A 27,470-nucleotide genomic window follows, 5' to 3' on the forward strand; every position below is an offset into this window, starting at 1 on the left:
GTCCTAAATCAGCTGAACTGTGGCCAGTAGACAAGGCATTGTCACATCAGGCCTCAACGTGACGAGGATGAGGGTTTCGACTGCATTGAAAGTGAGGTCAGTGGCTTCCCGAAAGGCCTCGGGATTGTCATGTTATGGGGGTGAAGATTCGTGAAAGCCCCAATTCATGGGGGGGAGGGCAACAAAAAGCATAAAACATCCGTGTGTTTAAAAAAACTTTGTCAGGGTCAAATGGAATTTCTGAACTAGGCTCCACACGGTGGTAAACATCAGGAATCATTCACGGGGCCGCTCAGTAATTTTCCCAGATAGCCAGTTCACTCCTGGAGATACTGCAGGGTGAAGGAAGCGAACTTGGTCGGAGCCCAAATGAAAGGTTTGAAGGAGAGCTGAGGGTTAAACAAAACTTAAAATTAAATAAAAAAGTGAAATGGAGGAGGTATTTTCCTAGTTCGGCACTTAGTATTTTCAGTAGAATAATATATAGTATCAATTATTTCCAGAGACAAATGAGTGCAAAATGATACTGTGCTTTGAATTTAAATATACTTGATTTTGAGGACATTGCTATAAGGAATGCTATAAAACTGTAAACAATATAAATGGGCTTAAAATATACAGTTCTCTTCCAAAATCATATCTACTCATTCCCTCGGTTTAAATATAAGTAGTGATAAATGTCTCAATTTTGGTAGATACAAATAGTGGTTGTTTAATAATAATAAGCCTTGCATTTGACACACTGCCCTATTGTGTGGTTGAGACTTCTCAAAACACTTCACAGAGCATATTGTAAAGTGGAGTGACTGTGTATATGTGACTGTGTTTAGGGTAGATCCTATGAAGTGCATCAAAAATGACTAACCTATTTAGGTTTGCTGATGAACGTAAGCATTGATGCATGGGGGGGGGGGGGTAAAAAAAAATGTTTTGGGGGGTGGGTGGAGGCAGGAAATACCTTTTAAAACTCCTTTATAATGGTGTTATTTTTCTTGATGAATTCACTTGGTCCTGATGTGACCCTTAGCATCTATTTTGCTGACCCACCTTTGGGGGGGTAGGGGGGGGGGAATAGGGGGTATAAACCCTGTTATTTCTAAGCTTATTCGCTCAGCACAAACCAGCTTCCCTTCCAACTCATGTCACGGTCTCAATCGGTTGTCACTTAAACGTACTGTGGGTCGAGTGGGGTTCAGATACCCGGCACTCCCCACACACCGGTGCGGAAAGTTGTGTCATTTTATTTTCGTGGCCAGAATGTTTTGCGAGGAAAGCACTGTAACTTGGCTGAAAGTGGGGTTTTTTTTTTAAAAAAATTTAAAAATATATATATAAAAGCAGCGAGTGGTCGATAAACCTCCCTCACCCACAGGGTTGCGAATTTTTTTTCTTTATATGTTATTATATATGTATATAATATATATATATATATTATCTTTAAATCAGTACGGAAATCACCTTTGCCAATTCATTCAGCAATGAAACTTTTAAGAGCAGAAGGGGGAGGGGGTGGGGAGGGGGGGGGGTGGGGAGGGGTGGGGGGTGGGGGGTCTTCTGACAACTACAACAAAATGCAAGAGAAAATATTATGTCCCGCAACTACTTGGGAGCGTTTCGGTAAATCAATAGGAGTGTGAAAGCATCTTTTTTTTTAGTCCTTAACACAAGAGGAAAGCATTGAAAATAATGAACCCGCGCCATCTGTTGTGTGTGCGTGTGTGTGTGTCTGTGGTTTTTTTGGGGGGTGTTTTAATTTCTTTTTACATATAATATATAAAAAACATGTTTTATCCCCAAATAAAGAATACCACAAACATCTTCCGCCATCTCTCCCCACACACACACACACCTCACACACACACCCCATCACACACCACACACACACCCCTCACACTCACACACACTCCATCACACACACACACACACCCCCATCACACACACACACACACACACAGCCATCACACACACACAGCCCTCACACACACACACACCCCATCACACACCACACCCCATCACACACCACACACACACCCCTCACACACACACACCATCACACACCGCACACACACCATCACACACCCCTCACACACACACACACACACCCACCCCTCACACACACACACCCCCACCCCTCACACACACACACACACCCCACCTTGTGTGTGTGAGAGAGAGAGTGTGATTGAGTGAGTGCGGTTGAGATGTGCTCTTGCGTTTTTGTCCTGAACATTTATTTCCACCGCATTGTTGTCCTCTGTGTGGAGTGGAGGAGGAATGAGATCTGGGATGGATGGATTGGAATGAATTAATGGCTGTGGAAAGTCCTCCCCACAAACGTCCCCCCACCCCCCTCCCCCCCCCCTGAATGTTTTTTCTCTCTCTCTCTCCCTCTCTCCAGTAGTTGTTTGCGCGGTGTGTATCGTGCGTGTGGTTTGCTTTTCACCTGCAGCCTTTGCGTCTCGGTGGCTGTGGGGGTTTTTTTTTGGGGGGGGGGGTGGCGTTGGTGGACTCGAGCGCTCTTTTTTTAATGCGAGTGTGTGTGTGTGTGTGTCGGTGTCAGTTACAGTGCGAGAGACGCGCAAATCAGACGCTCAGTAGAAAAAGAGAGAGAGAGAGAGAGAGAAAACCCACACAAAAGCGCTCGGGAGCTGCGCTTTGTACTTGAGCGTTAGCGGAGCGGCTGCGGTGGCCATTCCGACAGCGCGCACTTTTCTCTCACTATATATAATGTAGACTTTTTTTTTCTTTCTCTGTGTGTGTGTGTGTGTGTGTGTGTCTGTCTATCTGGTCTCGTGTGTGTCTTTTTTTTTCTTTTTTCTCTCTCTTTTTTTTTCCCCGTCTCTCTCTCCTCTCTCTCTCTTTTTATTTCCGTCTCGCGTAAGTTTGGATTTGGATTTGATTTGTGTGTACACAAATTTGTGTGTGTGTAAAAAAATATATAGATAGATAGACAGTTGGGTATCTTTTTCTAAAAAAAATATATATATATATAAATCATTAGCAAATTAATTACCAGCGTCGCTGCTGCGGTTTTATTTCGCTCTTGAAGGGCGCGCGTTTTTGCGGTGTTGGTCGCAGTTGTTGGGGCGGCCGTTGTGTGTGTGTGTGTTGTGTGGGAGGGGGGGGGTGGGGGTGGGGGGGGGAGTAATATAAAGCCTCATATATATATTTTTTAGGGGGGTGTGTGGGAACACAGGAACCCCTTTTGAAGTGTTCTCCCCCCCTCCCCCCCCAGACCCCCTTTCCGCTCTGTAGACCCCCCCCCCCCCCTCTCGTGCGTTAAAGAGGAGGGGGTCGGTTACGCAGGCGTACAACTGATCTTCCGCCTTTCTTTCTCTCTCTCTCTCTTTTTTTTGGAGACAGTTATTTTTTTTTTGGAAGACCCGAAAAAAAGAGAGAGAGAAAAGAGAGAGAGAGAGAGAGAGGAAAGAGAGAGAGAAAGAGAAAAGAGAGAGAGAGAGAGAAGGGGGGGGGGGGGGGTGGGAGGAGAGGGAGAGAGGGGGGAAGAAAGAAAGAGGGAGAAGAAGAAGAAGAAGAAGAAGAGGAAGAAGAAAAATCTGGTCGATATAATTGATCCTCTTTATTCTTTCACTCTCGCTATATATATATATATATATAATACAATATATAGAGTGTGTGTGTGTCTTTATATATATATATATACATATATATATGTGTGTGTATTGGGTGGAGAAAAAAGGGAAAAAAAGGGGCTTTTTTTTTCTTTGAATGATAACGCCGAGAGGGAGATTTTTTTTTGAAAGAGAAGTTGTTTCGCTCGACAACAGGGAGTTATTTCCGAGCGGAGGGGGTGTGTGGGTGTGTGTGTGTGTGGGGGGGGTAGTGGGAGGAGAGAGGGGGTAGTGGAGTGGGGGGAGAGAGGGGTTAGTAGAGGAGGGGGGGAAGGAGGGGAGGGAGAGGTGTGGAGGTGGTGGTGGGGGTGTGTGGAGGTGGTGGTGGTGGTGGTAGTGGGGGGGAATGGAGGTGAAATATAAAGAGTGGATCTTGGAGACCATCGACTCTCTGCGCTCCCGCAAAGCCAGACCCGACCTGGAGCGGATCTGCCGGATGATCGAGCGCAGACACGGGCTCTCGCCGGCGGAGACGCAGCAGCAGCTGGAAAACCTGGTCCGAGCCGAACTGGTCATCAAAGTCGCCTACAAGGGCTCCAACAGCTACCGCAACGCGGCCAAGTGGTACAAGAACAAACAGCGGAAGAAACCCGTCGCCGCCGCCGCCGCCGCCGACGCCGAGAGCAATCGGATCGCCAAAGCGGTGGCGGATTTGCTGCGCCAACAGCAGCAGCAGCACTCGGTCCCCCCCCGCGAAGGGGGTAAGAAGGGGCTCCTCCGCCGAGGAGTGGCCGTCAAGGAGATCGAGAAGTACATGGGCGCCCAGGACCCGCACAGGAAGGTCCCGCGGGCCAGGCTGCAGGTCGCCCTGAAGCGCGAGGTGAGCCGCGGCAGATTGGTGCACAGTCTGACCGGCAACTACTGCCTCCCGCAGCCGCCGGACCACAGGGAGCGGCCCGCGGAGGGTCAGCCCGAGCCCGAGCCCGGCACCGCCACCGCCACCGCAACGGCAACGGCGAGGGCTGCGACCCACAAGGTGTGTGAGTGAGTGTGTGTGTGTAAGTGTGTGAGTGTGTGTTTAGCGCTGATTGTCAGCGGCTTCATTTTCTTTTAGTGCGCGCGCGCGCGCGTGTGTGTGTGTGTGTGCGCGCGCGCGCGTGTGTGTGTGTGCGCGCGTTGGGGCATGTGTGCGTGTGCAGTGGTGTGTAGACATGTGTATATGTTATATATGTATATGTTGTATATATACAGTGGGAGGTGTGTGTGTGTGTATGTGTTTCCCTGTGTGTTTGGCATTGCAGCGCATTGTGTACGTGTGTGTGTACATGTGTGTGTGTGTGTGTGTGTACATGTGTGTGTGTGTGGGGCTGTGACCCATTGCCCAGACACTGATGCGAACCAAAGAGGGAACCGTGGAGAGTGAGTGAGTGAGAGAGAGAGAGAGAAAGAGGGGGAAAAAAATCCTTTCACATTTGCAAACACTCACTCACTCACTTGGTGATTGAACTGCAAATCCAGGTATTTTTTTTAAAAAAAAAGAAGCTATTATTTGGAGGGTTGGGCTGAGTGTATGTGTGAGTGTGTGAGTGTGTGTGTGTGTGTAAAGGGCGATGGGGGTGTGTTCAGGAAGAGAGACAAATGGTTTAAGAATCACTGGGTGTTTCCAATGCATTGCAACAAGAAAAGAACAAATGAACGGGATTGGTACAACAGACAGCGCAGCGCAGCGCAGAGAGAGCGGAGCAGAGAGAGCGGAGCGGCCTCTGGGTGGGGAGACACACACGTGATGGTGTGTGTTGGCTTCCTCACTGCCCTGTGTGTGTGTGTGTGTTTCCTCACTGCCCTGTGTGTGTGTGTGTGTGTGTTTCCTCACTGCCCTGTGTGTGTGTGTGTGTGTGTTTCCTCACTGACCTGTGTGTGTGTGTGTGTTTCCTCACTGCCCTGTGTGTGTGTGTGTGTGTGTTTCCTCACTGACCTGTGTGTGTGTGTGTGTGTGTGTGTTTCCTCACTGCCCTGTGTGTGTGTGTGTGTGTTTCCTCACTGCCCTGTGTGTGTGTGTGTGTGTTTCCTCACTGCCCTGTGTGTGTGTGTGTGTTTCCTCACTGACCTGTGTGTGTGTGTGTGTTTCCTCACTGACCTGTGTGTGTGTGTGTGTGTGTTTCCTCACTGGCCTGTGTGTGTGTGTGTGTTTTCTCACTGCCTGTGTGTGTGTGTGTGTTTCCTCACTGACCTGTGTGTGTGTGTGTGTTTCCTCACTGCCCTGTGTGTGTGTGTGTTTCCTCACTGCCCTGTGTGTGTGTGTGTGTTTCCTCACTGACCTGTGTGTGTGTGTTTCCTCACTGCCCTGTGTGTGTGTGTGTTTCCTCACTGCCCTGTGTGTGTGTGTGTGTTTCCTCACTGACCTGTGTGTGTGTGTTTCCTCACTGGCCTGTGTGTGTGTGTGTGTGTGTTTCCTCACTGACCTGTGTGTGTGTGTGTGTTTCCTCACTGACCTGTGTGTGTGTCGCTGTGTGTGTGTGTGTGTTTCCTCACTGACCTGTGTGTGTGTGTGTGTGTTTCCTCACTGCCCTGTGTGTGTGTGTGTGTGTCTCCTCACTGCCTGTGTGTGTGTGTGTGTTTCCTCACTGCCTGTGTGTGTGTGTGTGTCTCACTGCCTGTGTGTGTGTGTGTGTTTCCTCACTGACCTGTGTGTGTGTGTGTGTTTCCTCACTGGCCTGTGTGTGTGTGTGTGTGTGTGTGTGTTTCCTCACTGACCTGTGTGTGTGTGTGTGTGTTTCCTCACTGCTCTGTGTGTGTGTGTGTGTGTTTCCTCACTGACCTGTGTGTGTGTGTGTGTTTCCTCACTGCTCTGTGTGTGTGTGTGTGTGTTTCCTCACTGACCTGTGTGTGTGTGTCTCACTGCCTGTGTGTGTGTGTGTGTTCCTCACTGGCCTGTGTGTGTGTGTGTGTGTGTGTGTTTCCTCACTGCCCTGTGTGTGTGTGTGTGTGTGTGTTTCCTCACTGACCTGTGTGTGTGTGTTTCCTCACTGACCTGTGTGTGTGTGTGTTTCCTCACTGGCCTGTGTATGGATGTGTGTGTGTGTGTTGTGTGTGTGTGTGTTTCCTCACTGGCCTGTGTATGGATGTGTGTGTGTGTGTGGCTCAATACTCCTTGGCTCTACGGGATTTTAACTCTGCTTTAATTTTGTTTAATGAATGCAATCATATACATATCTAAAACGCTGCAATAAACACGCTGCATGTGGTACAGTGAGTGTGTGTGTGCGGGGGGGGGGGTGGGGGGTGTTGTACTGCCAATGCGTCTAATAGTTGCAACACATGGCTTTTGGTTACACCTCTTCTTTTTAAACCCCCCAAAAGGTGCCCATTCCAGCTTTTTTTTTTTGAGGGGGGGGGGGGGTTAACCTCCTCTTCTCTTTCCTTGTTACCCTCTTTCCCTCCCACTCTTGTCTGTGGGAACCTGGACTGCAAATCCCACAATTCTTCTCCACAAATCTGTGATTTCCTGGGAATGCCAGAGGCTGGAGGAGGTGATCCAAGTCTTTGCTCCCCACACACTGAGATGGCTTTATATTACAGATACAGACCTTTGTCTCTCGCTTTTCTCCGTGGACAGGGGGTGGGGGGGGGGATATACTGCATTATGGCAACACTCACTCACTGCTGCTCCAACGTTGCAGTGAGTGAGTGAGTGTGTGCGTGAGTGTGTGTTTGGAGGAGGAAAGTGGCTGCTGCTGTTTTGGAGACAAAAGGTCTGTGCAGTTTGTAGGGTCGGGATGATGATGATGATGATATATATGATGGTGATGATGAGGATGGAGCTGGCTGGAAGTTGTAGTCCATCCCCTCAACCTCCGATTGGAGCAAAAGGGGGATTTGAGACTACAATTCCCAGGGTGTGGGGTTGATTTACAGCTCCTCGTTGAGAGAGAGAGAGAGAGAGTGATGCTGTTGTTGCTGCTGCGCTGGGACAAGGTATGTGTGACTCAGGCTGGCAGGAGCCCCACTACTTTTCGAGTCAGGGCAGAGCCATGGTTTTTAATGCAGGTCTCAAATTGTAGGTTTGAAGAGTTGTCTACATGTTTCATTCACCCCTCCCCCCCCCCACCCCCACCCCATAATAATAAGCCTTACATTTGATACAGCGCCTTATCACGTCTTCGAGATATCTCAAAGCACTTCACGGAATATGCTGTAAAGTGAATTGAATGTATGTTTTGTGGGCGAAACGCAATAAAATTAATTAATTGTTCAGTAACTTAACAGATCAAGGGATATTTAATAGCCTGTATTCCATGAAATGTGGAAGGCACCTAGTCACACTATAATTATATATATTTTTAAAAACTGTAAAGTAGACTTACTGTAAAGCATTAACGTAAATGGGAGATAGGGTCATAAATTCTTGACAGTGCGTGAATTTTTTTCTGTAATTTATGTCGGAAGCACTGTGATCAGGTTTTTTTTCCCCAAGTATGGCAGATCTCATAGAAGATTTCTTTCCTGTTGTGTGATTGTTTTCTCTGTGTCGTAACATTTGTGCGTATGTATTGTACCTGTAAGATTTTGCTGAAGCTATTATGGCAAATCCCAGGAGTAATGGGCTACATGACATTGTAAATTAATCTGTTACTTCCTTTACTTCTGCTTTTTTTTAATAGACTGTACTGAGGTATAAGTATATATTTAAATAAACACACTTTAACCCTTCTCAAAACATGGAATAGCAAGTGCCTTGACGTGTGGAAACCGATGCTTAAAGAGTAACCAAAACAAATTACCGAGAGTTCTACAAATAGAACACAACACCCCCCCCCTCTCCCACACTCACACACTCACTATACCACGTGCAGTGTGTTTTTTGTGGCGTTTTAGATATGTATATGAGTGTGGAGTCCTGTAGCTCAGTGGTTAAAGCACTCCCTTTGCAAGCAAGAGACCTGAGTTAAATTCCAGGCAGGTCAGGGCGAAACCTTGGGCAAGTTTCCTTACTCCACACGCCTAATAATAATAATCCCTCCAAAACCAAAAACAATAATAAATTGGTCATCTTCAATCTACGACTGTTTGTAGGACACTTGGGACAATTGGCTGCCGTGTTCGCCCGCAAATATACCGTCAATTCACTTTGCAGTATATTCTGTGAAGCGCTTTGAGACGTCTAGAAGACGTGAAAAGCGCTATATCAAATGCAAGGATTATTATTATTATATTCATTAAACAAAATCCATTCCAAGTGTATCTATGTTTTGTAGTTTAGTGTTTGTTTTTTTATTTTGTTGCTTTTCTTTCACAATTACCAATTGACAGAAAGGCACTCAGTTTTGTGTGTTCGTTGTTGGGTACCCTGAACTGCAATTCACAGGTAATGGTAACCATAGACCTTGTATTTGGATCCACCCATTCTTACTCCAAAGGTTAAAGGAGAGTGAAAAGATCTCACTGCCCAGCATTGATGTTTTCATGACTGGCAAATGCCATTCATCAACAACAACAACACGGATTTAGCGGCCTTCACCCCGGATGGCGTCTCGGAGCGCTTAACAGTGGCGGAGCCCGATGCCGAGCCAGGGGGAGGGGGAAGTGACCATAGACACAGTCAAAGAGGAAGATCTTCAAGGGCGACCTGAAAATTGGTTGAGAGGGGGCAAAGCAAAGGGATTGAAGGAGAGAATTACACAGCTTCGGGGCGTAGTGGCTGAAAGCACGCCACCAATGGTGGGCCAGAGGGTCCAGGGGACAAGGAGGAGGCCGGAGCTAGTCGAGCGGAAGCAGCGAGTAGTTGTATAGGGAGAGACAGGTTGGAGAGACGGGGTGGGGGGGCCGCCTGGGCATGAAGGGATTTAAATGCAAGAGTGAGGATCTTGAAATCAATCCGCTCTCTGACAGGGAGCCAGTGGAGTTTGACAAGGACTGCAGTAACGGAGGTATGGAGTTTAGTGCGGATGAGAATTGCAGGCATCGGAGTTTTGGATTAGCTGAATTTGTGAATTGTGGAGCAGGGGAGTCAGGCCAGGAGGGTATTTGAGTAGTTGAGGCGGGAGTTGACGAAGGCATGACGAGGGCTTTGGCAGCTTTGATTTTTCTTCGTTTTAAATGTTAGGTGGGATTTACATGCTACAGTTTATTTTATTCTATTGATTTTTAAATTCATTAACACTTAGCTGGAAAATCTGACCAGATCTCCCTCCATTAGTGAGGTTAGCTGGGGGTTGAGTGTACTTTCAACTAAACATAGTAACAGAGAATGCTTTTTCAGCTAAAAGTACATGTAATCCATACAATCATATGCAACAGTCTGTGTATATGATGTTTTAGATGTTACCTGCTTAAGCAACTGAGTAAAAAAAACTTAAATACTGTAGAGTTCGGAGATCCATGGCTATCAATATAATTTTTTTTTGTCTTTGTAATTGAATCTAGGGATATCAGAGGAGTCGAAGAGAGAAATCGTTTGAGGGTAGTGCTTCATTGAGCAACCCTCCATCAGATGCAGCCTCTCCAGCAAGCAAGTGTGTGAAAGAGCAATTGAAAGACATTCAAGAATGTCCTGACCCAGGTTGAGTTTTCGATCGCTTGTATTTTTTTATAAAAAATTTAAGATTGTAAGCAGAAAGAATTAGTGCTTCATCTGGAGTATTTCAGAAACATGGGATTGTTTGAACATGTGTTCAAAATCCTCATCCTCACCTTCAAAGCCTTCCAGGCCTTACCCCTGATTACTCTGCAATCTGCTGACCCCATATCAACCTGTCCGCTCCCTCCGCTCAGCAGGCTCCACGTCCCCTGCCCGGAACACTCCACCATTGGCGGCCAGGCCTTCAGTCTTTCTGCCCTCATCCTATGGAACTCCATCCCACATTTGCTTCGCCTCACTCCCTCCCTTAAATCCTTCAAGGCGCGTTTCAAACCCTCCTCTGACTGAGCCTTCGGCTACCCTCCCTACCCTGCACCCTAATCCCGACCCCCAGCTCGGGTCCAAATTCCTGACTGTCCAGCGCTTGGGACGTTCTCCCGATGTGAAAGGCACTATACAAATGTAATTTGTATTGTATAATAGTTTGAGGATTATTTTAGTAGTAATAATAACCCTAGCATTTGATATAGTGCCATATCAGATTGTTGTTGCATTTCAAAGCACTTCATAAGATATACTATGTAGAGTCAGTATTGGGTGTTAAATAGGTTAGGTTCAAATCAACAACAACAATATAGCGCCTTTCACGTCAGGATGATGTTTTCCACCCCAAATGCTGAGAAAATGGGGTTCTCTGTTGCTTTATGGTTCGTCCTTAAAAATAATTGACTGTCTATTTCCAGTGGCCATAGGCTAAAACAAAAATGTCCCTGAATAGGTAACAATTGTGATTAATCTCACTTGCAGAGGTTGCATGCATGTCTGTTGTGAAAAATATGACACTGGTAACAATAACAATAATCCTTGTATTTGGTATAGAGCCTTATCACGTCTTCGAGACGTCTCAAAGGGCTTCACTGAATATACTGTAAAGTGAATTGACTGTATATTTTGTGGGGGAACACGGCAGCCAATTGCGCACAGCAGTGTCCCACAAACAGTCATGGATTGAATGACCAATTTATTATTATTATTAATTACGTGCAGGCAGTAGGAGAGGATGCTTTCCTAGGATTGGGAATCGGGTATATTATTCTGGGAAGAGTAGAGGATGGTTTACCCTGCATTGGACCCTTAATTTATCTGACCTCAGTGTACTTGATGCTGACCCTGGGTGGCTGAAATAGGAATGAGGTTGATTTCTCAGAGGTTGCCTCCCTCATCTGTTTGACCTCAAGAATTCACTTAAAAGTGGTCAGTGGAATTCTCAAGCCTATTGACGACGGCATCGATTAAAGTTATAATTTGCCACAAAAAAAATCAAAGATGCTGTTACTTACCAAAATGACTAACTATAGACAATGATATGTTATTCTGTTTTTAATAACTTATATGTAGTTTGAAATAGTTTGAATCGGGAGTTGTTGACAACGAAGTCCACAGGCTTTACTTGCCAGCAGGCTGAGGCCTGCAGTCGTCTCACATGATTATCTGACCACCCTTCAATTTAAAGGTCAGTTCTTTGAAGCAGGATAACTGAGGAGGCAGAGAACCACTCGGATCCCACAAAGCAAAACTAACGTAACCGACATTGCATATTTACATACCACTAATTAAGCAGAATATAATTCTTAACTAGTTCCACCCCACCCCCCACACCTCCTATCTTTGTGTGAGGGTTATCTATGCAAGTGACTTAGAATTTTAAAAGCTTTAAGTAAACATCAGTTTCACCTATAGCTAAGGAACACAGATGTCATTCTATGCACTGCTGGATTTTAGCAATTTGTGGTGTTTTAACGCACTAGGAATGGATTAGCATACTGTCCGTTCATGACTGAGACTTGGACCTATGATAGTTATAGTAACTTGCATTTATATAGAGCTTTTTATATGGAAACGGGAGTAGGCCATTCAGCCCATCAAGCCTGTTCTGCCATTCTATAAGGTCACGGCTGATCTGTACCTCAACTCCAATTACCCACCCTTCCCCCACATCCCTCGGTACCCTGACCTAACAAATATTTTGTGTATAAATAAACATCTTGAAGTACTTTACAAAATACAATTTAAAATGAATGTTATAAAGATACATTGTGGCAGCTAATCTGAGCCAACAGCAACCCAAAGCGGGGGAGGGGGGGTCATTCCGTCATTTCCCACATTTCAATGCAGTCGGTAAGTGGGGGAGCAGTGGTGAGTATGAGGTGGCGTTACGAGTTAGGAGGTGACTAATACGAGTGCAAAGAAATCTAAGCTGGTTTTGATAGGAAATTGAATGGGGCTCGCATGATTGTACAGCTTCGGTGATTGTATAATTTATAAAGGAGAAGTATACAAGTTTCACTGTAATACCCATCCATTTGGCTCTATTCATGCTATAGATGGCGTTATGTGTCTATCATCATTCCGATCTGTCATGGCAACAAAGCAATGTTGTTTCTGTTTTCAGTCCTACAACATAAATCAACTGGGGGTGGGGGGGGGGGGGAAATGGAACAGGAGACAGAAGAAAAATAAGACTCAATTAATAGAATAAAATCTGGATATCCAGTGAATTTAAAACCAATCCAGTCTTGGATTTAATGTGCTTGTTCTTCCAGTTTTGATGACTTTTGATCCACTGCTGTTTTTTGATTCACAGAAGAGTTTCTTGTATTTGTACTAACTTTATAATTTTTGACAGGTTTGAAGAAAGATACGCACAAGACTGAATCTGTGCAATGTTCTTCCTCTCAAATTAACTGCAAGAATAAGATTTCTGGTTCTTCCCATCCAACTCGATCTGTAAGTGCTAGATTTAATAGAAAAGTACAGAAGGTTGATGTTTTGAAATGCTTAATAGTTTGAGGCTCTTTCTGAGTAAACAAACTATAATTGTTGAACGTTGTTGTTGGTAAGGTATCATTCTTGCATTTGATACATTACCTAAATTTTTAAGGTGAAGTAGCATAATTGTATTTGAGGACAAGCACAGCAGCCAATTCCTTATTGCAAGTCCCAAAAATAACCATGAAGTGAATGACCAGTTACATCTGGAGGAAAGTTGGTCAGACATTGAAGAAAAACTTTCTTTTCTTTTCAAATGGTGCCATGGGATCTTTAATATCCATCTGAACAGGCACAATTCACCTAGGTTTACCATCTCAACGAAGTATGACAAGCAAAATAATATTTTCTTAATGGGGAGAAATTAAGAACTGTGGAGGAGCAAAGAGATTTAATAATAATAATAATCCTTGCATTTGATATAGTGCTTTTCACGTCTTCTAGATGTCTCAAAGCGCTTCACAGAACATACTGTAAAGTGAATTGACTGTATATTTGTGGGCAAACGGGGCAGCCAATTGCGCGCAGCAATGTCCCACAAACAGTCGTAGATTGAAAATGACCAATTTATTATTGTTTTGGTTTTGGAGGGATTATTATTAGGCTCTGTGTGGAGTGAGGAAACTTGCCCAAGGTTTCGCCCTTCCTGGAAATGAACTCAGGTCTCTCGCTTGCAAAGCGAGTGCTCTAACCACTGAGCTACAGGACTCCAGTAGTCCATATTTGGGTGTCCATATCCATAAATCCATAAATCACCAAAAACTAGTTCCCAGGTGCAAAAAGGAATCAAAAAGATGAATGGAATGTTGACCTTTATCTCAAGGGCCTGGAATACAAAGGGGAAGAAATTATGCTTCAGCTGTAGAGAGCGTTCGTAAGACCCCATCTGGAGACTGCGTTCAGTTTTGGGTACAACACCTCAGGAAAGGTATATTGGCTCTGGAGGGGGTGCAGCGCAGGTTCACCAGAATGTTACCAGGCCTAAAAGGGTTAAGTTACAAGGAAAGGCTGCGTAAACTTGGATTGTATTCACTTGAGTTTAGAAGTTCGAGGGGTGATTTGATTGAGGTATTTATGATAAACGGATTTGATAGGGTAGATACAGAGAAGCTATTTCCTCTGGTGAGGGAATCCAAAACAAGGTGGCATAGTCTTAAAATTAGAACCAGGCCATTTAAGAGTGAAATCAGGAAACATTTTTTCACTCAAACGGTGGTAGAAATCTGGAATTGTCTCCCTCAAAAGGCCATGAATGCTGGATCTATCCACACCTTCAAAAGTGAGGTCGATAGATTTTTTTGTTGGTCAGAGTATTAAGGGATATTTGGAGAAATTGGAATTGAAAGGATTAGTTGAAGTACAGATCAGCCATGATCTAATTAAACAGGCTTGAAAGGCTGAATGGCCTCCTCCTGTTCCTATGTTCCTATCCTATGTTCCTAACAGTGTAGCTGTATTCCAGGTCTGCATTAAAGTGTCAGCCTAAATTATGAAAATTGGAATTTCATTCCTGAATGTTGAGGGGCAGATCACAACTTTTAGATATTTAAATATGGAACCTTGTTGATGCAAATGGATGCCACTTTAGTCTTAAAAACCTACAAACTATCCCCAATGTAATTGGGCTCACCCATTACATAGGCTTCCTGTGATCAGACACTGGTATCATTCAGTGCTGTGCTGCTGGCAAATAGATACCAAAAGTGTGCTGGCTTCAATGTAAACATAGAAACTGCAAGACAATAAAAGACCAAGTTCCATCTAGTTCGCCTTCTACCATCCTGGTAGTCCCATGCTGTGTTGAGGAATCATGGCAATCGATTTATCGATTACACTACAACAGATTCGGGCACGAAACAAGGAAAACCCGCCAGTGGTGGAAAGCTTTGGGAACCATAGGTCCAAGTTGCCTGTTTCTCCCTTGCCATATATCATGACTCAATCGTATACTGTATCCCCAAATATTATTTTCTGAAAAAAAATCTTATCTAATAAGATTATTAGATTTGAATGAATGAACACTTTCTGCCTCCCTAGGGAACCTGTTCCATAGATTTACGAATTGCTCACTGAAATAATGTTTCTACAGATTAGTTTTGAGTTTATTCCCTTCAAGCGCAGGCCATGGTTCTACCATTCTGGGCAAGGTTAAACAGCTTGTCATCGTCTGCATTATCTAGTCCCTTTAGTATCTTTAAAAACAGCAATCACATCACCTCTCAACCTTGTCCAGTGTGAACATGTCCAGTTTACATAATCGTTCCTCCTAATCCAGTCCCTACATCCCCTCCATCATTCTGGTTGCCCTTGTGTCCTCTAAATCACTGTTATATCCCTCCTGTACTGGAGCAATCACAACTGTACACAGTACTCCAAGTACGGTTGCACCAATGATTTATAAAGTGGCAGGAATACATTGCTATTTGAACCCAATTTTGACCATTTAATACATCCCAACAATTTATTTGCTTTACTCATTGTCACCGATCATTGTTGTGATAGCTTCATTTTATTGTCAATCGGGATCCCAGGTCTTTTTCATTTTTCATTTCCATTTTTCCATACATATTATTTTCTTTCCATTTAGATAATAGCCTCTTCCTGGATTTCTTTTTTGCCCCATATGAAGCATTTTGTATTTCTCCTCATTGAATTTCATCTGCCATCGATCTGCCCAATTCCCAAGTAAATTCAAATCCCCTGTAACCTATCCTCTTCAGCTTTGCTGTCTACCACCTTCATCTGCAAAATTAGCCACTGTGCTTCTTACTCCCAGCTCCAGATCATTTAAGATATTGAACAAAAAAGGTCCCAAAACAAACCCCTATGGAAACCCCACTGGCCTTATTCTCTCAGACAGATGACATTCCCTGTACCACAACCCTCTGGGTTCTATCAGTCAAACAATTATGTATCCATTGTAAGATTCTTCCACTGATTCCCGCTTTGTTTATTTTCAGTACCAGCCTTTCCAGTACTAAATTGGTGGTAAAACAGCAGGATTTCTTTTCCTCTGAGATTGATAACCCTGTTTTCTTCCTTTCAAGTCTTCTAAAAATGAGCTCCTGAGCATACTTTGAGGTTGCCGTCTTCAGTGCAACATAATCTGAATAAGTCAGTTTAACCCATTATCATGGTCCCTTAACTCCTCCACAGATAATTAACGAGTTTGATGTGTGTGAGCTGGGCTAAATAAATTTAATTACATTTATGCCCAGGCGTTTCTGATTAGGTTTAGTTAATGACTAAGAGGTAGAAATCGGAACCTTGGCAGAATTTTGCCTTGTGTAATTTTAAAGACTCCAGTCATATGAACGCAATGAAAGGTCCTATTTTGCTTTTGTATTTGTATTGTAACTAAAGTAGGAGCTTGTGCTGCTCTTTTTTCATTTTTTTTCTATTTTGGTGCTATTGATGGAACAAAAGTGCATTTTAACTCGTTTGCACATGTTTTATTTCAAGAGCGCTGAGGCAGTTCAGTGTTGTTGGAATTGTTCAAACCGGAACTGTAAGATATGGTGCTGGGTGCTCCCTGGAATCTCATTCCGCAGCGAGTCTGTACTCAGAATCTGTAACTTCACTTTAACTATTGTGTCAGTCTGGCTCGGTTAGTAGCATTATCGCCTCGGAATCAGAAGATTGTGGATTTACAATCCATAAACGGGTCTTTGAATTGATTCTAGCCTAACTCACATAGTTAGGCTGATGTCAGCGTTCCGAGAGTGTATCCGTGTGAAGGAAGCTGTTTTACCATCAATTGCAAGTCGTTGATACTTCAGTGCAGGGCAGGATGTATACTGCATTTTGGGCCTGCCATCTTTCGGATGAGACATTAAAATTAAGGACACATCTGGGTGTTTAGATGGACATGAAATCCCATGGTACTATTAAAAGAAAAAGGAATATCCTGACCAAGAATTCCCCCAAATAAAATTTGTTATTTACTTCATGGCTGTCTGTGGAACGTTGCTGTACACAAGTTAGCGTTTGCCTTCAAAATAGACTTTACGGTAAATCCTGTGAAGCACTTTGAGATGGCGTCTTGAAAGGCGTTAGATCAAATGTAATATTTTTTTCAAATATAAAATCAGTCATTTTCCAGCATCAGATACTGTGTTGTAACATACTTGCTATGTCATCTTAATGGGATATGCTTTTTGATGTAAATCTTTATTTACTATTGCATGAAGCATCATTTATTCCGTAGCCTCTTAAAACAACTCAATAACATGAAAACCTTTAAATTTGAGTATTGATAATATTTAGAGTTACTAGGTGATCATTCATTTCACATATTCATATCCACTCTCTGATTGCAGTCAACATTTTCGAACTGTGGAGACCACAGGAAATCTCATGGCATAAATGGCCACACACCAGGTGCATCAGGACATTCAACAGGTAGGGGTCATTCTCTGCTCTTGTAATGGATCAGATTCCTAATGATGGGATTAAATGTCGCTCTCACACTCAGCCCAGCTGGGACTGCGCAAAAGATTTTCTTCCGGGGCTCTGGGAGGCTACCCTGCGTGAGTGGCGTTATATAAATGCAAATTGTTGTTGTTCCCGTGCCCTTAGTAACTTTAATGCTAGACTAGTGGAACTCCTAGATCAGGGGTGCTTTTGTATGTGATTTTAAAAAAAAGGCAAGCAAAGAAAAATGAATATAATATTATTTGCCTAAAGTAGATTTTTCTTATAACAATGTCGCAATACCTGGTTTCCCAGAACCAGACCCACTGCTGTTTTATCCACATGATTAACTGTTCCCTTGATGTTTAGGAGTAGGAACATTGATAATCATCTGGTTAATATACTTTTATTTCCAGCCATTAAATCTGAAACAACTGACTTAAGATGTCTAGTCTTTTCTTGTCCTTTATTTAACAAATTATTTCCAGATTTGTTTCCTGAAAGATATTTAGGATCTTATTCACAGTATTACTGGACTTTTGGACTGAGAAATGAAAAGACTTGCATAACAGGGCAGTGTTGATGGCATCAGTAATAGTTTGGGATGATTTTCTCAATGATCCGAGTATTCCGAAGCACTTGTCAGAATGTTTTGTTTTTCTTTGTGACTAATTTGTGGAAATAAAATAAATTCCTAGAAATTTATGAAATTCATATTTTACTTGGAATCAAATATAAGAATTTCTGTGCCTTTTTTTATTTAAAAAAAATCTTCCTTAATGCTGAGGTATGGTTTTCGGAAGCATGACCTACACTCATTTGTAAACCTTGACAATAGGCTATTCAACTAAAACTTACTTAACATCTTCACACACTCAGTTCCTAGCTAGAGCCACTGAAAAGCAATAAGAAGCAAGAATCTGCCTGAGTTTCCACCCAGCTCAGGAATACTGAGGCTGATTCTAGCACCCTTATTTCTGACCTGTTTGAAATCAATTAACTCAGTACAGACTGGGGATATTCTGGAGTTGTTCGGCTGTTTCACTTTCCCTTGGGAGGAGCTAGCTAACATAATATTGAACCAAGATAACAAATCGGGAATGCAGTCATGCTAATGTTGAGGCTCAAAACATTTTTGATCGTGTTTTTGTAGCGAAGGTTGCCTCTCAAAACCATTCCCTTCCCACAGGCACCAGCAGCCACAAATTACTCACAGTTTTGAAAACAATCCAAATAATAACATTTGAACCAAATATTTATAATTGCTGTTACTTTAAAATTTACTGAATGTTCTGTTCCCTAAAACCTAAGTTTATGGCTGCCCTTTGCAGGTAGCAGTCAAGAGAAGAAAATTGGCATACCTCTTGGTCAGATGTTTTATTAAATGGAGTAGATTACAAACAGACTGTTGAGGATGATACTATTTGGTGGATAATTTTCATGATAGTATGCTGGCCGAGATAAATCCTAAACCTCTCTTCCTTCTGTTTTTCTCATAGATATATCCCAAACCCTATGATTTTGATTTTTCCTGGCTTAAGATTCTTGTCAAATTTTGGTCTCTGAATACTTTTAGTCTGTACTGTCACTGCCTGTTTCTTTCCCATCATGGGCAAAAATGTAATGCACCACCAGATGCTTGGGTAGGGTCATGATGATGGGGAACTGTGGGATTAAAAAGACGAAGCAAGGCTAAATTAAGATGGTGAAAGTGATTTGAAAAAGGATTTGAAAGTAAGCTTTGATTTTCCCTGATGGCTCAGTGAATTTATCCAGTGAGTAGTGGAGTCATACAGATCAGGAAGATCTAATCTTTTACTTCTACCTTATAACTAACATCTAACTCAGATGGGAAATCGGTAAGGTGTTGTTTTGCTCCCTCTTTTTTCCCCCCTCTAATCTGATTGCAGGTGTAAAATATACAACAATTTGTATTTATTTAGCATGAACGCTCAATAGTAGTGGAGCCTGACTCCAAGCTCTGGGGAGGTGACCGTAAGCCTGGCCGAAGAGGAAGGTTTTCAGGCATGATCTGAAAATTGGGAAGGAGGGGCAAGGCAGAAGGATTGAGAGAAAAAATTCCAAAGTTTCAGGGCATAGTGGCTGCAAGCACAGCCACCAATTGTGAATTGGAGGGGACGAGGGACAAGCAGGAGACTGGAGCTGGTTGAGCGGAGTCGGTGGGTGGTGGAGTTGGGAGCACGTAGACTGGATAGGTAGGGAAGGACCAGGGCATGAGGGGATTTGTAGATGAGTGTGAGGATCTTGAATTCAATACGTTCTGTGATAGGGAGCCAGTGGAGCCTGATGAGGACTGGTGTAATGGAGATACAGAGTTTAGAGCGGGTAAGTAAACGGGTGGAGCTTTGTATCAGTTGGATTTTTTGGTTAGTGGAGCTGGGGAGACTAGCTGGGAGGGCATTGAAATAGTCGAGGGTTTCGGTTGCGTTGAGTGTGAGATACGGTCAGAGGTGGGCAATGAGATGGTGGTTGAGAAAAACGGTCCTGGTCTGGGACCAGATGTGGGTTATTAAGGACAGCTGGATTATGCACAGCTTTGTTAAATCTTGCGGAGAGGCCATGGAGGTTGAGGAGGTCAGAGCCACAGGAGAGAAGACATTAACAGGAGCTGATGAGTACTGCTTCCATCTTGTCAGCTATCTCCTGTCCAATGTAGATGGAACCTCGTGGCTTGTCTTGCAAGATTTCCTCCCACTACCATTATTTTTGAAGGTTGAGAAAAGCTAAATTCTGAAACGTTGGCTTCACAGGTAGTTTTCCAATAGTTAAATCTGTGTGAGAATGTTTTCTTGACCTGACTGAACAGAGAAAAGTCATCCAGAAGAGGGCACACTTGTCACACTGATCAGATATAGAGTGAGCGTACATTGGGGGAAGTTTGAAGCTTTGTATCTAAAAGCATTCCGAATTACACGTCTATCAATATGAATTAGAATAAAGCCAGTGCCTAAGAATGCCAGTACCGACGTTGTAATTACACTTAGCCGAAATTCCCCCTCTTCCTGCCCAACGGTTTGGTTAGCCGGGATTAAACAATTCTGGATGCCGTAAAAAATATCTAGATCAAGATGGAATTTCTCTCCACATAAATTATTTCCATATTTGTGTGCAATTTAGCCCCCCCCCATTCATGGCCACGTTGAGGTTTAGTTTAGTGGAAAATGCGCTGACTTATTTTGTGGAGCTCTGCATATTTTACACTCGTCTCTAGATTATTATTCATAGCACAAGGAATTCTTGTTGTCATGGTAGAGAGCTGCCACACTGAACTCTTGATGGCAGTTCCAGTACAGCAAGCAATATTTTGTATCGTCAGTCGTGTGAGAGCTCCTGCATACTGTGAGGTCTGTACGGATGATTGTTTTACATTATGGATTTAAGCAGTGATTTTTAATGATGTATATTTTGATAAAATGCCTGAGGGGATTTACATTGCTATTACATTAGAAATGGTAGCCTCATTAGACAATTGGAAAGCAGTTACCATATGTCTTTTACGAACACCCAATCAAACCTTCCTCTTTGTTGTCTTACATTAAAGAGCTGCTTGTAACTGGGTTGGAGTTCTGAGCACTGAGTGGCTGCATTACCTCATAACGGGCAGATAACCTGACTCATGAGCTGTTGGGTTTGGATATTAATTTTCTTCCTTGATTGTTCTATTTTACCATTGGTAATTAATCATTGATGTTTTTTCTGGGTTCATTGTCATTTTTAAGAAAATGCAAAACAATGTGTTTTTGTTTTGCTGTTTAGTAAGAATAAAAATGTGTAGACGTATGGGCTTACTCGTGTCTGAAATTGTGAATTGTAGTGTTTTTTTAAAATGTTATTTGATCACTTAATCTGTTTGAACAGAAATTAAGATGGTGTTGCTTGCTTTGGTTCAGTTGAGTCTTTTGTGGAATGTTTGCCTCATTGGTGCTGACGATTTAAGGCTCTAGTCTCATTGCAATACACAGTCAGTTATATCCTCAACAAGTAATACGATGTGGCTAGAATTAAGACAACTCATTGTGCTTATAGTATCAAAGGTCCACAAAACACAACTGGTAACTGCTTGGTGTTTTCTTCAGATCAGTGGCTGTATGGCGAATGTATTGGAAACCATGGGGAAGAAGCTGCAAAAAGGATGTTACTTGTTCGACTCTCGTCTCCTGATCAAGCCGTAAGAAATGACAAGACCGAGGAGGAAGCTGTTCCCGAGCAGAGCGCAGCAGGTAAATTACTGCCAATAGGTTTCATTTTACACCAGTATCTGGGGACAGATACAATCTCAGTACATTCAAATTGAGACCAATGTATTATTATTATTTTATCTCCTTACTGACTGTCACCTTGATGTGATAGTTTGGGGAATAAACTAGATTAAATTGTAAAATCGAGAGTTGTGCTTTATATGCATTAGAATTCAGAAGCGGCATAATATTGACTGAATTATTTCATGAAGCACAATAGCCATTTGTGTGTAATATTGCCATTTGTGGGAAAATTGAAAAGGTTATTTTGTTATGCAATGTGGATTTTAAATTCACGCTTAATATTGTAAAGTTATTTGCTTGATGTGGGTTCAGGCCCCACGTTGGTATTTGGAGCTCATAATCTGGGCTGAAAGTCAGGTGCAGTACTGGGGTAGTACTGGTGGTGATGCCTTTCAGATAAGAAGTTCAACCAAGATTGTGTCTGCCATTTCGATGTTAAAGATCCCACAGCAATATTTGGAAAAAAGAGAGTTTCTCCCAATGACCGACCAACAAGCAGATCAAAAGAGTTTGCTGTTTGTGAGGCATTCCTGTGCAGAAATCGGCTGCTGCATTTGCCTACAAAATACAGTCACTACACTCTACAGTAGGACTTTGAAATGTTTTGATGATGTGTTAAGGTGCTATGTCGAATGTAAGGATTATTACTGTTATAAGAAGTAAACTTTATCTGTCTTTAACCTTAATTCATGGTGAAGTTTAGAAGTAAAAGTAACTTCCAGATGATGATTTGGCAGCAGTGTGCCCACAGCGATGGCAGAATTGGTCTGATGCAAGCAACAAACACCTGTAACGCTGTATATAGGGAGCAGCTAAAGATACCTAGCAGTAATAAGAAAAACAGGAGTCGCTGGGAACACTCAGCAGGTCAGGCAGCATCTATGGAGAAAGGAAAGTGAGTCAACGTTTCGGAACCCTTCAGTTCTGACAACAGGTCGTGGACCCAAAACGTTGACTCACTTTCCTTTCGCTAGAATTTTATTTTCTCTTGAACATAGGCATTTCAATCAGCAAAATAAAACCACACATTGCATTTTCTAAGAATGGCTGTGGATGCCCTGGATGCTGTGGCAGCTCTTGACATTTTTTTTAGAAAATGAAAGTAACTAATTCATCAAAGTTCACTTTTTACTAAGAAACCTATTCTTCGAATTCTGAGTCCTTTACACATATTCCTTATACCAGTCGTTATCACACATAAGTGTAAAAACAAATCTTAAAATATATATGTTTTTAAAAAAATTAAGGGCCAGTACTTTGAACCTTTGAACTGTTGCGTGTAGATGTTGAGGACAGTTTGGTGTTTGCTCAGATGAGGAAGTTTGAAAGGATGTAATAGCACGCCTTGTGTATGTTTGCACTTACCCCAATGAGCTTCCTCGAATTGGAGTGGTGGCTTGTGCTTTTCTACCTTGGTTTAATGCTTATGTAGCGAATATTGGTGCTGTTGGCAACAAGCCAGCAAGTCAACAAACGTTGAATATATTCTTTTGGTTTGGCCTCAGTGAGTACTTGGTTTTGCTGTACATTTGTAGTGCCTGGGGGAATTGTAAGTTTGAAAGACTACAGTTTGATTTCAGCTAACAATATCTAGCCATTTGATCAGGGACACGTATCTAATAATCTGCAGGTTTACCATATTGGTGAATACTTACTAAGGGAAATATTGTCACCTAAACAATGATTTTAGATTTGTGCGTGGTCTTCTGTTGTTTTCAAACCCACATTGCCAGATTGGCATAAAATACTATTTAAATTGAACAAATAACATGTTTCTAAAAAAAAAAGACATTTGCGATCTTGTGTATAGAGTTGTATAGAAACCAGCTTGTTAAACAGGCTTCTTGCCTGTCATTGTAATGTATTGCTGTTAGAGGACACTCATGTACACAGTGGTGCAGCAGTGTGATTTGTGAACGGATTATTTTCGAGTACTTTGACTGAAGTACATTGTATTGTCATTGCTATCCCTGGATCAGAGGAACAGTAAATCAGACCTGTTCTGAAGACCAAATGTCAGTTTATTTTTGAACAAAACAAAATGTTTTAGAATTAAATGTTGCCTTCATGAGATGAAAGAGAATCCAATGTTGAGATTGATTCTCCCCTCACCTATCCATCATAACCACTGATATCCCTTGCCTTGATGGGCCCAAAGATTCAGATTTTTCTTCAAAAGAGATTTGAAAACAGAGCCGGAGGGATTTCAGGAGAGAGTGCCAGAGGAAGGGAGGAAAGTGGCTGATAATAACTTGATAACACTTAGCAATTTTTTTTATGGCCACCCTTTAATTAATTACCTCTCACTCACTCAGCTCTCACTGAAATCATAAGACAGTTATTTTAAAATAGATTTTGTAATTTATTTGTAGGGTGTTAATTGAAGGAGAAATTGAGGGTCATTGATTTGTGTCTAATTTTGTATCATAATTAATAAGGACTTATGAATATTCAACGGAATGACTCTTTGTTCTGGTTTACAAAGGTTGGTTGCAGAGCTATGCTATTATTGGGTTAAAGATAACCTGGGTGTCTGTTTTGGTTTAACCCTTTGTAATCCAGGCATGTTCAGTGAAGTAAAGCACATTAATTGAAGCTCAATGAGGAAACCAAAATACCCACAGTGTAAGTTGCATTCTGCAGTGCAAGTGGGGCATCAGTTTGCATTGTGAATGTAACTGTCTTTGCCAGATAACATGTCCGGTTTATATGGTATTTTACCTAACACCAATAAAATGTAGATAAACTCTTTTAAAACTTTCTGTTCGAAATCTTAAACGATGGTTACTTGTTCCTTCATCCTAGTTCCTGAAGTAAGAGGTGCTTCTTGCCTTCCTACACCTTCAGCATCGCCAGTCGAGATGGAGAATAATGAAAACGGCTCTCTAGACACTAAAAAGTTTGTCTTTTTAAAGTTCTTCCACTACCATCAGGTCCTGTATTATTTTGATGTGATCCTGTTTTATTTGCAGGTGAAAGAAACGTTGAGTTATATACAAACACGATCTTCATTCTTTTACAACAACAAACACAGCTTACATTTCGATTCTTATGTTACTTTGTTTCCTTTGCAGTCCAAAATGAATCATAAGAATTAATCGGTAAATATGACCCAAGAAAACAAAACCATTGCACTTCATCTGATTGATCCTGAATGTTTTATTTAAAAAAAACACAACTCTAAATTTCAAAGTAATAATTTCCCTTTTATTCTGTGCTGAGTGCATGGTCCTTAATCGTATTTGCAGAGGTTAAACGAATGATAATGTAGCATTTCCCAGCATTGTCCATCTTCAAAGAAAATTATGTCATTTAATTCAAAAGAAGTAAATCTCACTATCACATCACTCTAGTAAAATACCCATATCAGATGAATGGTGCATTTGAGTGATTTATTAGTAGAGATTAATGGATTATTGGTTGTATGACAGTTTTATCTATAGGTATAATCTGCTGTCACTTTTACAGTCTGTGGTTTAGTTTGCCATTTGTTTCCTTTTAGCTTAGTTGAAAACGGAAAACCGTTTGATCCTGCTGAGTGGACTATTTTAGATGTTTTCAATTATTTCAAGAAAGCTGGGTTTGAAGAACAAGCTATTGCTTTTCAAGAGCAGGTGGGTATCCCATTTCTAATCAATCATTTCCGTGGATGTGTTTTCTATTGTTTAGAACCAGCGAGGGTCGCTTCTCTTTTGTGATATTACTTCAAAAGGACATTTTTATTTCCATTTAATTTTGCTTTGTGCCCATGTTGGTAGTTATGAATTGTTTGAATTGATTTTTTTTAAAACAAACGTGGATGATGCGTTAGTCAAAAATATTTGTGAATTGTAATTTATCCATAGATAACGACCACAGAGCATAATTTGTTTTGTGTGTAATTTGGAATGAATACTGGTATCAGAATCGACAAATATTTGGAGTATTTTTTTTAACTGTTTTGTAGGAAATAGATGGCAAATCTTTACTTCTAATGAAAAGAAGTGATGTGCTAACTGGACTGTCAATCAAATTGGGCCCAGCACTCAAGATTTATGAATACCACGTGAAAGCACTACAGATGCGTCATTTAAAGAACAGCTCTTCATAGTGTTGAATTGGACTAATGAACTCCCGTCTGATTTGTTGTCTGCCTCCGACATGGTGTAGCGGAATGTGGTGGCACGACAGATCAATCAGATCAATACAGTGAGAAATTGATGTTAATTTCAGTGAAATAGTACGGGTTACGGAAATGCTGTGCAAAATATAAGGGTTGTACAAAATTGTCTTGGTGCTTTTCAAACTCAAAAGAGGGTCGCATCTGGAGTTAATATGGCCACTTGTGCGCAATTGGCTGCCGCGCCAAATATACAGTCAATCCATTTTACAGTCTATTCTGTGAAGTGCTTTGAGACGTCTCGACGATGTGATAAGGTGCTGTATCAAACTGCAAGGATTATTATTGTGTTGCCCATTCATTCTGTAGCAGTATTGTTTTTTAACCTACCACCTGAACAGTTCACTTCTCTGTCTGTACATCTCTGGTCTGTTCGCTGGTAGTCATTCAGATCACAAAACTAACTGCATGATTATGCAAGCCTATCTCCACCAATACTTATTATTTAATCGTGGTTATTCCCCCAACTTCTTTAAAAGATGTGTGTTTTCACATTTGTAAAATACATCATTTTATATTCATTGTAATCTGTATGTGGTAGAAGTGGATTTTGCAATGTTGGAAGATTTCTTGTGGTTTTGTTGCAGTTTTGTGCTTGAATGCTCTCAGTATGGCTTTTATCTAATTTTAATTTTATTGGTACAAGGGCCTTAGTCTGATGACACAATTTTGAAGTGACAGAAATACTACGTTTTGTATTTAATAGGGAGAGGATTAAAGTCCTTGAAGGTGTTTTGTGATTTTTGTTTTAAGGCAATGTTTGCAAAGCGTACTGGAGGAACTGGGTGCTGTCACTTCCACTTTAAGCAGCTGATGCTCTTCTAAACATGCATTCTTTTTAAAAAGTCCTGCCAGAAATGTATGCAAATTTAAGTGTTCTACTAAAATACCAATGTGAACTGTTAAGGTGCAAAAATCATATACATTTTTGCAAGTTCAAAATACCTTCCATTAGATAAATCTATCTGAAATTTCAACCAAAATTTATTTTGCTCTAAAAAAAAATCCCAAAAGCTATTGCACTGAATACAATGGGTTGGCCTTGAAAGAAGATACAGAATTCACTTAACCAAGCTTGATCTACAATTTTCCTACACTCAATACTTCAAAGTGTTATATCAATTGTAGGATAAATGTAGAATGTGTTAACTGTGGTTATTTGTCTAGATACTATAATAGATATGTGTCCTCTTGGTTTTCCTTCTTTCCTTCCTTCTGTGTCTGTGTTGCTTGGAAACGCATAAGAACACCTCAAAAAGCCTCTCTTCCTATTGGAAATTGCCCTAACTCCACTCAGTGCCTACCTCTCCTGTCAGTTGACTGAAGCTTAAAATAAAATTTTAGCACAGGCTGCAAATTTCTTATGTGTGTATCACAGTAAGGTATGGTGGGCAGTACGTTGCACTGAATAATTAATTGCACTCAATAATAAGCTTTTGAATTGGTTTTACAATCCCTGATTCAGTGAAATATAAATGGATATTTTATTCAGTAACTCACCTGCACATGTTCTTCCTATTCTAACACTGAGATCTAGTAGAACTGCTGCAAAGCAAACTCCTGATTTAAGCCAAATGGGATGCTGTGTACCAGTCTGCACTGCAGTATGAAGTCCAGAATATAAGGTTTGCACCTGA

At 41.8% G+C, this 27,470-nt stretch overlaps 1 protein-coding gene across 5 annotated transcripts; it reads left to right on the top strand.

Moving 5' to 3' along the window:
* The first annotated feature begins 4,552 nt into the window (after positions 1-4,552).
* Positions 4,553-26,037, top strand: samd13 (sterile alpha motif domain containing 13). 5 transcript variants are annotated; one of them, XM_042335407.1, is made up of 8 exons: positions 4,553-4,608; positions 9,996-10,131; positions 12,836-12,936; positions 17,298-17,379; positions 21,489-21,632; positions 24,480-24,573; positions 25,177-25,288; positions 25,621-26,037. In XM_042335407.1, exons 5-8 carry the CDS (start codon positions 21,545-21,547, stop codon positions 25,762-25,764), a joined length of 438 nt encoding a protein of 145 aa, XP_042191341.1. In that variant the 5' UTR covers positions 4,553-4,608; positions 9,996-10,131; positions 12,836-12,936; positions 17,298-17,379; positions 21,489-21,544; the 3' UTR covers positions 25,765-26,037. The 5 variants fall into 5 exon arrangements, with proteins under 5 accessions (XP_042191341.1, XP_007885411.1, XP_007885408.1 ...); XM_007887220.2 differs by lacking the exon at positions 4,553-4,608 and adding an exon at positions 5,023-5,090; XM_007887217.2 differs by lacking the exon at positions 4,553-4,608 and adding an exon at positions 5,119-5,361.
* The last annotated feature ends 1,433 nt before the right edge of the window (positions 26,038-27,470 follow it).

The sequence above is a fragment of the Callorhinchus milii genome, unplaced genomic scaffold (assembly GCF_018977255.1).
Source record: "Callorhinchus milii isolate IMCB2004 unplaced genomic scaffold, IMCB_Cmil_1.0 Scaffold5, whole genome shotgun sequence".
NCBI classification, from domain to species: Eukaryota; Metazoa; Chordata; class Chondrichthyes; order Chimaeriformes; family Callorhinchidae; genus Callorhinchus; species Callorhinchus milii.

Bases quoted from the DNA above. Each gene is read 5' to 3' on its own strand.
- samd13 (XM_007887217.2), top strand. From the start codon at position 5,143: ATGTGTGAGTGTGTGAGTGTGTGTGTGTGTGTAAAGGGCGATGGGGGT. The intron at 5,362-9,995 runs GTGTGTGTTGGC...AATTGAATCTAG, and splicing joins GGGGAGACACACACGTGATG to GGATATCAGAGGAGTCGAAG. The intron at 12,937-17,297 runs GTAAGTGCTAGA...CTCTGATTGCAG, and splicing joins CTTCCCATCCAACTCGATCT to TCAACATTTTCGAACTGTGG.